The 13,265-nt window shown below is 36.7% G+C and overlaps 1 protein-coding gene across 4 annotated transcripts in view; it reads left to right on the top strand.

Moving 5' to 3' along the window:
* The window catches only part of kat6b (K(lysine) acetyltransferase 6B), an 86,334-nt gene that overhangs the window by 55,261 nt on the left and 17,808 nt on the right, over positions 1-13,265 (top strand). For all 4 annotated transcript variants that reach the window (XM_007898735.2, XM_042336625.1, XM_042336624.1 and 1 more), the window contains exons 9-11: positions 5,486-5,601; positions 6,752-6,893; positions 9,772-9,933. In XM_007898735.2, the coding sequence (XP_007896926.2) occupies positions 5,486-5,601; positions 6,752-6,893; positions 9,772-9,933 (420 nt within the window). The remainder of the gene's footprint in view (positions 1-5,485; positions 5,602-6,751; positions 6,894-9,771; positions 9,934-13,265) is intronic.

Genomic DNA, 13,265 nt, shown 5'->3' with positions numbered 1-13,265 from the left:
GCTTCACTTTTATCCCAATGAAAGTAGGTCTCACTATTGATAATCACAGAGCTTTAGCTTTCTGAAAACAATAAAACTAAGTATTTGTCAAATGAGGCAATGTTTTATTTTCTATGGGAACAAAACTTCAGATAAAGTGGTCAATGAGCACTGAGTGGTGAATTCAATACTAGGTTAATCGGTGCCAAGGCAAAAACTATCAGGGAAGCTTGAAGTCGTCTTCTACTTTGCTGTGGCAGCTTAATGGATCATCGAGTGCTTTCTGTAAAATAGCTACTGGAGTAAGATGCGTGCTTTCATTAAACATAATTGTTTTGAATCTGAAAAATCAAAGTTCTTTAAGACTTTGATCATATATGTCGTAGAGCATTTATGTTTTAAGAGTTCCACTATCAATTTCTGTACTACTTGATACCATTCAGATGTGCTGAACAAATAAACAAGAATGTTATATTATTTACCATTAATATAGCCTTCCCTGTTCTTTGACAGTTGTTCAACCTTAATATCTAAAACTTCTGCCCAGCCTTCTTTTCTTTCAGACCTGTTACTGATTGGAACTGTTAATTTTGATATTACATTGCATTATGTTACATTGATTGCCTTGTTTTCCAAGGTATCTGTATAGCCTTTTCAAGTCAAACAACTTATTTATTATCTTATTCAGAATATGATCTGATAGATTCCTGGTAGGGAAACATTATCTGATCAAAAATGGTAGCACAAGGATTTTGTAACCTAGGTGGTAATTTCCTGTTTTCATGTTTTCAAAGAAAACAGAATCCATATCTGTGGAAGGTGGTTATTATCTGGTAGCTTTGTGGGTGGTAATTCAGAAGTAGAATAACCAGCAATGGAAGTGTGTTTCTGTAGACAAGACTTACATCACTGGTGTTTTTTTAAAAACAAAACATGATGGAACTTGTATAGTGAAATAAACATTTCATATTGTTATATTTGAAATGCTCATTTAGAACATATTCAGCCCCTCTTCTGAAGGAAGACTGATTCTACTCTTCACATTTGCTTCAACAAGATGGAAACTTGCTGGAGCTGGGGTTTTTTTCCTGCTGGACCTGGAACTGATATACAATCGTTATATTCACACGAGTTTCGCTTCAGTTTGGCTCAAAATGTTGCTCGAATTCATACACTAGAGGGTAGAAGACTTTGGCTAATGTTTAATGTGGGACTTCAAATTGTTGTTGAATGCAATTCACTTTTAGGATTTGCTGCCTTTGGCTCCTCATAATCTCCTGCCATTGGACCTCTGTTGAGAAGTCTTGTGTACTTCAGTACAGTAGTATACCTTTGCTTGTGACAGCGTCTTTCTGAAATCTTGTCCTGAAATCTCCAGAATCTATCTTTGGAAATGCATGAACCTTTTTGACCCCATCAGTTTTCAGTAGCAGAGATAGGCAGGCGGTTGGGATCTATTAAAATTGGCAGTAATCACAAAAGGATGGCGAGAACATTTTCCATTAATATTCTCTGGAAATTACTTAAAATTACAGTTATTCTTGCATGACCTGTTCTCTGGTGAAAAGTCTTTGGGTTTTGAGTTACATTTGCTTGTGGAACCCCAACACAAACCATTTCCCATTTGTTTTTGGCCATAGCTCCCTCCACAGATGTCAGGTGAGACAAAAGATTAGTGAGGATGAGCTGCAGGGAATCAGTTGCTTGAGGTAAATTACCCAAATAATTTGCTAGCCCAGTATTTCACAAGGGATCTCATTGGGGATCTGAAGCAGCATGGATAGGTTGGCAGACTTCAATTACAGTATTTACATTATTTATACAATTTGAGATGAATTGTTGGTCTTATCAAGCCGACAGAATAAGACACCTTTTCTCATTTTGTATGGAATGTCAATACTAAGCACTCAGGTTTACTATAGCAATGATGGAAACAGCGGAAATGTCCTATCATTGTGTTGAGAACGTTCTCAATCCTAATCTCAAAAGAGCACGACCTAATATTGAGTAGTGTTACATATGATGACACCACTAATTCAGCTGTCAAACTTCTTGACTTAAAGATTTCTTTTATTTGGTGTTTTTTTGTGCTCAACAAAGTAAGGGTTGTCAACCCTGGGAAATAGATTTAGTCATTGACCAAGCCCAGGTTACAAATAGCAGGCAGCAGATACAGAATAAAGATCCTTTTATGCTGTTGCAACAACATACTTTACACTGATCTTCAATAGAGGACTCTGTACTATATTTGTGTTTTTCCATTTCTCACGCCAGTTATCCTTATGGCCTCTTGATGAGGCATTTTATCAGTTTATCCTAAACTATGAGCAGTTCTTCTTGATGATCCCGCATTCACGTGGAAATGATCCGAGATTGTCCAAACTCATTTCATAGAACCCTTACAACCATGAAGGGTGGACAATCTCATCGCATTTAGATTGAACTGGATTCAAAGTCAGGTTCTTGAGATGAAAGGCAGTGTGCTAGCTTACATTACTATCTGGTCTGCTGCACAGAGCAGAACTTCATACCCCAGGAGGCAGATGTGAAGGGCACTTAACACCGTATATGCTGGTCATGAGATTTGTATATTAGGTAGCATAACATCAATAAGTGCACATAAACTTGACCATTTATAAAAGCTTGGAAAAATCAGATTCATCGGTTGCCAATTAGATTTCCCTTTGTCTAATGTAGATTCCAATCATTCAAGAGTTGTTTGACTGCCTGAGCCCACTTCATCTTGTCTCAGATCAAGTGGGTAGTTTGTACAGGTAGGTAGGTAGAAACTACCTATGGAATTTGGACTCATGTGAGTCTTACCACCATGACCATGGGGTGGCAAAAATTGAGGAAGTTAACTGGTTTAAGTATTTTTCAGTTGCCCAAACGATAAGAGATTTGAGAAATATTCTGGTCGTGAAACACTTCAATAAGATCCCAAAACAGGGGTATAGGGGGGATCTAGGTCACTGGGAGTTCTAGTGAACCTGCTTCTCAGAGTGTCGTCTTCATTGACACAATTACATATGGTACCACAGCATGCTTCCTAAGATTCAGGTGCAGTAATCTTTAGATCCAACAAAAACATTGATATTCTGACTCGATGCCCAAAGGCAGTACCACACATTGATTGTTGTCTCACATGAGCTCCATGAGACAACTGCAACTTAACCTCTTCGCACAATGGTGAGACTCAACTTAAAAAGAGGCTCTGTTACTGCTGGGAATTTTCCATCAAAAAAAAAGCCTGTTAGCAGTGTGCTTGCTGCTAATGTATTATTTTCCAGAAGAATTACTCACCTTGGAGAGTAATGCAGTTCACTTAAAATATTGTAACTGACTATATGTGTCAATTACAGCACTTCGACTCAAATTCATAATGAAAGGATAGGCTTGTATGATTTTCACCATAAGCAAAATCAGGAGGGTGTATATGTTCAGGGCATTATTGAGGGAGAGATATTGCATACACTGGTCAACACTTTTAGGGTAAGGAGTATAATCATACTGTTGTGAGGTAGTCTCATCAAGTTTGGAAAGTTGAATGTTTTGAAGTTTAGCACAAGCAATTGCTTCTAGCTGTTTTGTTTGAAAATGCAGAGCCTCTTTGTCTGCAGTTATTCAAGGGGCTTGATATTCCTTTGTACAGAATTGTTCTCTTTGTTTCTCTGAACCCCAATGTAATTTCCAATTACAAGCATGAGAGAGCACATTGATGCTCATTCCGCGTCCCAAAGTGATATTAGATTTAAGATGCTTCCTATCACTTTACAAATCTCTGAGAAGAGAAAATTCTCAGCTTTGTTCCAATTCGCATATCTTTGTTAGTTTGAGAAAAAAATCATTTCAGGTCATCCACATTTAAGAATCAAAGAATTTCCTTTGTGTTGTTTAATGTCTGGTTAAAATCACTTACCTTTCTCTTGCATCCAATATCTCTTTACAAGGTATCAAAATCCAATTATTTGCTGCCTCTAAAACTGTTTACACAAACTATTGGTCTCTTACCCTGTGAACCCAATATGCTTACCTTTGAGATGGATTTGATTTGTGTAAGCTCATGTTCCACCCATTGAAATAGATAGCTTTTGATACAGTGCTTGATGATCCATTATCAATGATTGGTTGTCCATTTTCATGAAGGGTGAAAATAATATAAAAATATATAGTATGCAGTGGATTCTTTTGCATTTGGAAATCCCATCCTGTTACACAATGGCAGCTGGTGACCTTTTTGACAGGAGAGGCAATCTGAATTTGTCTAACTAAGCTGTCTTGTAAAGGGCAATGAGCCTATTGCGCACACGTAATGTATTGGCCTCTCTCCTGCTGGCCTTGCTCCTGGTACTGCTTTGCTCCCATGCCAGTCCTGCCTTGCCTCGCTCCTGCACTCTCCAAATTCTAGGTGAAGCAGTGCCTCACCTGACGAGTCAGAACTGCTGATGCATGCCGAACAGATTCCAATATTGTTAATATTGTACTTTTGATTACTATAGAAATTTAGCAATGGGCAATATTTGTTGAGCCACAGTTCATAAGAGATGGGCAGATTCCAGTCAGAATTTATATAATTCAGAATTTTGGAAATTCACATTGGTTGGTGATTCAAATCAGGAAATTGCAAGCATAAATGAACTGCCTAGTCAACAATATCTATGCTGCTGACAACATTTTAAGTATTGTGATGTTTATGTAGAAATCTGCAGTTGTGGTTGATATTGACATTGTTGTTGAAAATAATGTGTCCTAAGCTTTTAACACATGTGCTCTCTCCCAAACAGGATGATTGTTTTAAAGATGACTTTGTAAATCTGTACCTTTGCACTGATGTCTGATTTTGACAAAAAAAAACATAAAACAGATCAGAGTGGGCTTCAAAATTTCATTTCAGTGAAATTCATTCTAATAGCGAATACAATTCTTCCAGCCAAAAGGGAATGATTGTTATTTTGTCATCTTTGTATCAGAATAGCTCTGTAATCTAATAATAAAGTATAGGTGAAGGTGCCCAGGTACATGCAACTCGATTTTATTTTCTCTTTTGCTCACATGAAGACACTTTTAATGCGTTGTTGTGAAATTTGAATTTTAGTATTTCATACTTTAGTGCAGTGAGAATGCTTTTTAAGATCAACAATTGATATGACTCATAGAAAATAGCAATTAAGCAGCTTTTCCAATTACCTAATTTTCTCTGTCCTGGTTTCAAAGCATTTCCTCTTGTGTAAAATTGGAGAGCAAAAAGAACGTAAACCTCGTTTTAAATTAATCATCCAAATATACAAGACTTCCCACAAGTAAACACCAATGTGTTGCTTTTCTGTACGAATGTGGGCATTTTGTTGATGCGGCTGCATTTGAACATGCTAGTAATAACTGCCTCCTTGAAAACTATGAACTTAAAAAAAGCTTTGTCAAATTCAAATTAGATTTTGAAACTGCAAATTTATTCTGGGTTCTTTTGCTTTTGATTCATTTTCTCTCTCGCTGATTTATTCAACAGAAAACTGGAGTTACAAATACTGTTGACCCACTTGCTCGGTATCCATCTGTGATTGAATTTGGGAAGTATGAAATCCACACTTGGTATTCTTCACCATATCCACAAGAATATGCAAGGTATCACTTCATAAATTGTGTGTTTTTTTGGTCATGAGGAGCGTTTCTGTTTTTTTGTCTTGAGTGTAGTTAACTGCATTGAGCACTAACTTGCATTTGATTAAAGAAATTGGTATATAGTATATTTACTGTACACAGATTTTTTAAAAAAAGCTTGATGCTGTAATAGGACAGTAGGGTGCTCGTGTATGATGAGATCAAATGAGTCAAATTAACTTGTTCATCCAAACCTCTCTTGATCGTGTCAATGACCACTTCAAGTCATATGAGTCTTTAACTGATTTTATGTAATTCAATCGTGGGGTGAGTTACAGCCTTTCCTCTTTTGTGCCTCTTGAGTTTGATTCCAACCTTAATTAAAGGGCTGCATCTCTTCTATTTGAAAGCTGCCTCAATCCTAACTGATTGGTCTCATGCCAACAGTATCTCATGATCTAATTTGTGGTATTTCTTGATAAATAAAGGTGTACTTATGAAATCTTAAAACATTCAATATGATGAAGAATTCATTATTGAATTTCTTGATACCAGTAAAAAAAATGCTCCAAACCATAGCTGACTGTGTTTTGTTTAAAAAATATTTTTACTTCCTAAAGCATTTTTAGGAAGGCAAGTTCTATGACCAGAATTCTCCAGAGCACAACTAATAAAAGTAGTATCAAATATAGCTAGCTGCTAAGTGTACAATCACTACACTTTACAGTAAATTCTATGTGAAGCCCAACATCAAAGGGATGATATCAAATGCAAGGATTATTAATCTTATTATTTTGTATGTCTCACAAAAATATTCCAAACACACATATGCTCCTGGTATCTTCCTCCCCAGCGATTGGAGAAAATACAAGGTCATTGTGCTTTGGTGGTCAAAAGAAGTTGCAATTCCATTCAGTGTGCTATTTATAGAGTGAGATGCATGCCATGTCAAAGCTATGCTGGGTTTTGAATAGTCTAAAACTTGCAGCTTAGCCTGAGGATTGATGTATGGAAAACCTCTAAGAAATGAAGTCACCGAGCTGATTATGCTTTCTCTTATTGACCATCCACTTTACAAGTGGCAAGCTAAGGATGGATTTAATTTGTATTCAGTCACTCATTATTTTTCTCTTCTGTAACAAGGATTAACATTATTTTCAAACATTTTTTGCAGACTACCAAAGCTTTACCTATGTGAATTTTGCCTGAAATACATGAAGAGTAAGAACATTTTGCAGAGGCACACAAAAAAATGTGGCTGGTACCACCCGCCCGCTAATGAAATTTACAGAAAAAAGGATCTGTCTGTGTTTGAGGTAAGTGGAATCAAACAATTTATGTCCTGGCATTTTAAATATAGCAAATGCCAGAGTGACAAAATGCAAATTGGAAACTAGTTTCATATTGTATGTAACTTGAGTGTTCTGAATAATTTTACCACTAGATTTGAGATATTGTTGCTACTTTACAGTTAACGTTTGTACAAACATTATTTTTGTAACTTGAGATAATTATTAATTAAACATCAATTTTGCAACAGATTCATTTTATATCATTCTATTCACGGTGAACTTCTGTAGAAACGAATGCAGCTTTAAAGCATCTAATCAAATAAATTATAACAAATTTAAGTAGATTTAATGACAGCAAATTGGATAATCCTTGATTTGCAGAAATGTTTTTGTATGTTAATGCAATAGTAGGTACTCAATTTAAACAGTTTACGTGCCATCTTCAGTGAGGCTTGCAGATTGATGGGCTGTTTCTTTTTAAAGGTTATTGTTGAGGTTTTCTGTTATAATGTGTTTTCCATGAACTTGAGTCTAGTTTCCCTTCAGATGATTGTATTTGTATCCAAGATATTTTTCTTTAAAATTTGGATGTTTTGTGGTGCAATCTTAATATCAGCATCCAATCATTTTCTGCTAGTTCTCTATATTTTTTTTGCTGGTTCCAGTGGTGCTTCCATTCTGCCAGTACCCAAATGGCCATTCTTCATTTGTGAGCTAGGAACATTAAGTCTGATTGTAAAAGTTTTTACAAATATATTAAGAGGAATAGGTTAGTGAGGGTAAATGTAGGTCCACTTCAGTCAGAGATGGGAGAAGTTGTAATGGGGGACAAGGACATGGCAGAGTCCCTAAATGAGTACTTTGCATCTGTCTTCATCCTGGAAGACACAACAAGTCTGCCAACAATAGAGATGCACCAATGGGATAAGGACAGGGAGCAACTCAGGGAAATTTTCATTAGTAGAGAATTGGTGCTTGGGAAACTGATAGCACTAAAAAGTGACAAATCCCCTGGTCCGGATGGCTTGCATCCCAGGGTTTTAAAAGAGGTAGCTTATGAGATAGTGGAGGCCTTATGTCTGATCTTCCAAAATTCCTTGGATTCTGGAACAGTCCCCGAAGGCAAATGTCACACCACTATTTAAAAAAGGTGGAAACGAAAAGATGGGGAACTATAGGCCAGTTAGTCTCACATCAGTGATAGGAACATTTTTAGAATCGTTGATTAAGGATGTGGTAGTGCTATATTTAGGGAAGCACAATATAATTAGGCCAAGTCAACATGGCTTTACAAAAGGGAAGTCTTGTTTGACAAATCTCATAGAGTTATTTGAGGATATTTCCAGTAAACTAGATAAGGGTGAATCAGTGGATGTGGTCTATTTGGACTTCCAGAAGGCATTCGATAAGGTGCCGCATAAAAGGTTAGTCCAAAAGATAAGGGCCCATGGAATTGGGGGGAGCATATTAACGTGGATTGGGGAATGGTTAACGTGTAGGAAACAAAGAGTAGGGATAAACGGGTCCTTTTCAGATTGGCGGGATGTGACTAGTGGAGTGCCACAAGGATCAGTCCTTGGACCTCAGCTATTTATCATCTACATCAACGATCTAGATGAGGACATCGAAGTTAATATATCTAAATTCGCGGATGACACAAAACTAGGAGGAAGTGCTAACACAGAGGACGACATTAAACAAATGCAGGGAGAGGAGGCATAGATAGGTTAGGTGATTGGGCAGGTAGGTGGCAGATGATGTATAATGTAGGGAAGTGCAAAGTCATCCACCTAGGTAGCAAAAACAGTAGAGCGGGTTATTTTTTAGAAGGGGAGAGATTGGAATGTGTTAGCGTCCAGAGGGACTTGGGTGTCCTTGTACACCAATCACAGAAAGTTAGTCTGCAGGTGCAGCAGCAATTAGGAAGGCGAACGGTATGTTAGCATTCATTATGAAAGGATTAGAGTATAAGAGTAGGGAACTCTTGCTGCAACTGTCTAAGGCCCTGGTGAGACCACACCTGGAAAACAGTATCAGTTTTGGTCTCCTCATTTAAGGAAGGATGTACTTGCCTTGGAGGGGGTGCAGCGTAGATTTACCAGGGATGAAAGGGTTGAGTTACGAGGATAGGCTGACAAATTTGGGCCTATATTCTCTAGAATATAGAAGAATTAGAGGGGATCTTATAGAATCCTATAAGATCATCAAAGGGCATGATAGAGTAGATAGTGGGAGATTGTTTCCCCTGGTTGGAGAAACTAAAACCAGGGGTCACAACCTTAAAATCAGAGGCCAGCCCTTTCGCACTGAGTTGAGGAAGAACTTCTTCACTCAAAGGGTGGTGAATGTATGGAACTCACTACCCCAAAGGGCTGTTAAAGCTCAGTCTTTGAACATATTCAAGACTGAGATAGATAGATTTCTTATTGCAAAAGGGATTAAGGGATATGGGGATAAGGCAGGATCAGGTTATTAGCTGGAGTTAGATTAGAAGATCAGCCATGATTGAATAGCGGGGCACGCTTGAAGGCCGAATGGCCTACTCCTGCTCCTATATGTTATGTTAAGACAGTTGGAAATCAGTGGGTTCTACATGAATAGCTCGTAAAAGTCATCACTTCCAGGCTGATCATATTCTTACCCATCAACTACAGAAGCATACTATTGAAGGTGACCCATGATTGTTGTGGGTTTTCTGGATGATTTTTTTCCCCTCTCCAGCCTGATGTGCTAAGTCCAATTATAGTGCTCCAGTTCAAATCAACTAACTGAATAGAAATAAAGAAATCAAACCCAATGTTTATTAGGTGTAATGCTATGCTAATTGATCCCATTACTTACTGACCATCTGTGAACTACAGCAAATATTCTGAAAAATTATACATTATAATTCTATTTGCAGGTTGATGGAAATATAAGCAAGATCTACTGCCAAAATCTCTGCCTATTAGCCAAACTTTTCCTGGACCACAAAACCCTTTACTACGACGTTGAACCATTCCTTTTCTATGTGTTGACTAAAAATGATGAGAAAGGCTGTCACCTTGTTGGATACTTTTCAAAGGTAATTTTCTCTCTTTTAAATGTTATAGAATTGCAAGAAGTTTTTAGGTTAGTGATCTGGCATGAATGCTGGACGAGACACAAGATTCCCTTGTTTATTTTAAGATAGGATATTTAATCTACTGAATTTATAATTTTGTGCTTTGAGCCTCTATTATACACAAAAAGAAATTGTCGTGCAACTACTGTATTGTTGTACTTCCCATGGCAAAACATTTTTTTTAACTTAAGGGTTATCATGTATCCATGCTTAGTATGTTATGGTAAGATTAGAAATGTTCAACATGTTCAATATGTACCGAACCAATTTACATGTATCATTACTTTTCACAATGAAGGGAAATAAAATTTCATTTAGAACAATTTAAAATTTTAGCTCTGTTCACTTGAAAAAAATAGCACTAAATGTTCTGTTAAGTGGTTTATCCATTTGTAATTTTTTCAACTGCCCATTTTTGCTTAGAAATGCAAAGTGATTAGATTTTTTTCTATTTTAGTGGTTAAAAATCATGCACTTGATACAGCAAGACCATTTTTTATATTCTGTGCTGTAGGACTTAAAAGTATGCCATTTGACCCATTTTATGTCTGATTATGAATAGTCCTAGAGGAAGATGGATGATTTACTATGCTTCTTAGCCAATTCACAATGGATGGATGAATTCACTCAGCTACAGAACCACCATTTATTTATGTCAGAGCAACTGCTTCGAGTCAGAAGTACAGCTTTCAGAATCAAATGGCAGTATCTTAAAATGAGTGTGCATTTATATTCAGGTTTTAGCAAAAACAAGTCCCTTTTTGCTCTTTATTTCACCTAGTGCTGAAATGATCCTGATGCAATCTTTATTTCATAACTACTCAATCTGTTCAAAAATGTTTCAGCTTGAAACTTCAAGCACATAGTCTTACCTGAACCTTTCAATTGCAGGTTCATCGTAGCCCAGTTGTAAATAGCATTCCGATTATCTTCCTGAAATGTCTAATGAATATGTATTCATATGCTATATGAATAGACACATGAGTTCATTCTTTAAGACCTCATTTTATGTAGTGTTTTGATAACAAAGAATACAATTGATTTTAGTAAATCTGACTATGGTATCTTTGGCCTACCTAGGTAATGTACACTCCACATCTCTCACTGAATTCAGATTTTACTTGTGGAGATAGCAGTTGAACCCTTCTTAAGCACGCAAAGACAATTTATCAGCCATAGCAACTTCTGTATATAACCTGATGACTTTCCAGACATCTATATTTGTGATAAATGATTTTTTTTGTGTTCTTAAATCATTATTATATATAAAAGTCATTGTGAGTAATCTCTTCCTCGTCCTCTAAAGTGTAATTGTTGCTTGCACACAATGTTAGAGTGTACTTAGCATCAGAAGATGGTTATAACATTTGCCCTAGATAAGTCTATAGTGCTGCACTCACTCACATATTGATGGGTATAGGATCAGCAGCTACATAACATTATTTGTACCAGTATATGTAAAACACCATTATTTACATAGTTTGTGAGAGTGTTTTTTAAACTGATTTTGATTAACATTGTGGGTATTTATACCATTATATCACTTTTGTTACATTTACATGTTACATATTCGGTTGAAGATTAAACCTAGAAGGAGAAACAAATTAACTCCACTTACTGGCTTCCCTGCTTCACAGTACAAAATGACAGTGTTGCCCAAGTGAACTTTATTTCATTTCACCATTTGTTTATTTAAATGTGACTTGTGCTGGATTGAAACTTGATGAACATTAACCCTTTGTTTGTTGGCTGTACATTCATTGGGAGCAGGGATACTTCTCACTCATCTATTAATCCAGCAAACCAAAGCCCCAAACGGTAATGTAGTCTCCTAGCAAGACAAACCAAGGGAAGCTTGCCAGACGATACTCTCAATGGAAAGTTATGCAGTTTTAGCTGGTTAAACTCCAGCAGTACCCAAAGCACGTTCTGAGATACTCAAGCATTGGCTCTTGCTAATCTGCATCTAAGACTCTCCCAAATTAGTTAAGCAGGGTGCATCCCTCTAGAAAGAGAGTGTGCATTCCATTCCAGACATGGATATTTCCATGTGTAGGTGGTGGCAGACATATGTGGAACTCACAGTCTGGTTTGGATACTCTTAAACATGGTGTTGGGTTTCTGTATGTGTCAGATCCCCAGGGTTGGTTGTAACCGGTATGGATATGTTTACCATATGAACTCTGAACGCTGTGAAAGCTGCCTTTTTCAGACAGAAAAAAAGATATTCTACTTAACTGTTCATATTGGTATTCACATTTAGTCACCTTCATTTCTGTTCTCCCCTAAGATCGATATCTGTTAGAGTTGTACTATGCGCAAATTGAGACCCAGAAAAAAACATATTTGCTTATGGCCAGTGCTTTTGAATAATTTTGTATAAATTCATTTCAAGCGTTATACTTGTAAAATACTATATAATATGCCAAGTCATGAACCAGCCACAAAGAGTGCTTTCTAACAACCAGTGGTCATCACTGATGCTTTGCAATGTGCAGTACCTCCTAAGTAGGGTGAAATATCAAAGTGCTTTAGTAGTTGAGAAAATTATTTAGATCTCCTTAATAATTGAACATTAGTATCTCTAGTATTCTTTGTTCCATGAAATTTGGCAGCCAAAAACCCTTTTCAGCTGTACAAAGTTGCATCACGTATTTTAATTCATGTGAGAACAGTCTCACATGAATTAGAACTTCAAATGTCACAAGGAAGAAACGAGCATTTCATAAAAATAGATGCTATCGAGTTATTTTTACAGCACACAATTTATTAAACCAAGTTGAATCAATACCCTTGATTCTGGTCTTTCTTGGCACTCCCATTAGTTTTGGCCAGAGATCTGAAAATCAACCTAATCATTGCATTAACTTGTAAGGAATCATAAATTCAGTCTTAATTTGGAAACCAGCCCTATGGGAATGGTGCAAAACTGTTTTCCAAATGAAGACTGAATTTAAGACTTTTCCACAATCTGTGCAATCTTAAATGTCAAGACTAAATACTAAATGTGGCACGATGTAACGATATTTCTGATGCTGCACATTTTTTTTAAATTTCAGTAAAAGTTTTTTTTACCAAATAGAGACTAATTAGAATATTGTATGGAGACTTTACTCTGAAGCATTCCTTTAAAACTCATTGTTGATCATCACAAAGTAAAAAACATTGGGCACTTTGCTGGTTGCCTTGCTTAATTGCTTGTTGTCATGGACTTCAAATCTATTTTTAAACAAAAAGATTTTGCTAAGTTAGGTCACATTGTTCTGCTTGGAGGAGTGTTAGAGGGACAAAGA

The sequence above is a fragment of the Callorhinchus milii genome, unplaced genomic scaffold (assembly GCF_018977255.1).
Source record: "Callorhinchus milii isolate IMCB2004 unplaced genomic scaffold, IMCB_Cmil_1.0 Scaffold7, whole genome shotgun sequence".
Lineage (NCBI taxonomy): Eukaryota > Metazoa > Chordata > Chondrichthyes > Chimaeriformes > Callorhinchidae > Callorhinchus > Callorhinchus milii.
This window is presented reverse-complemented; position numbering and strand designations above follow the sequence as displayed.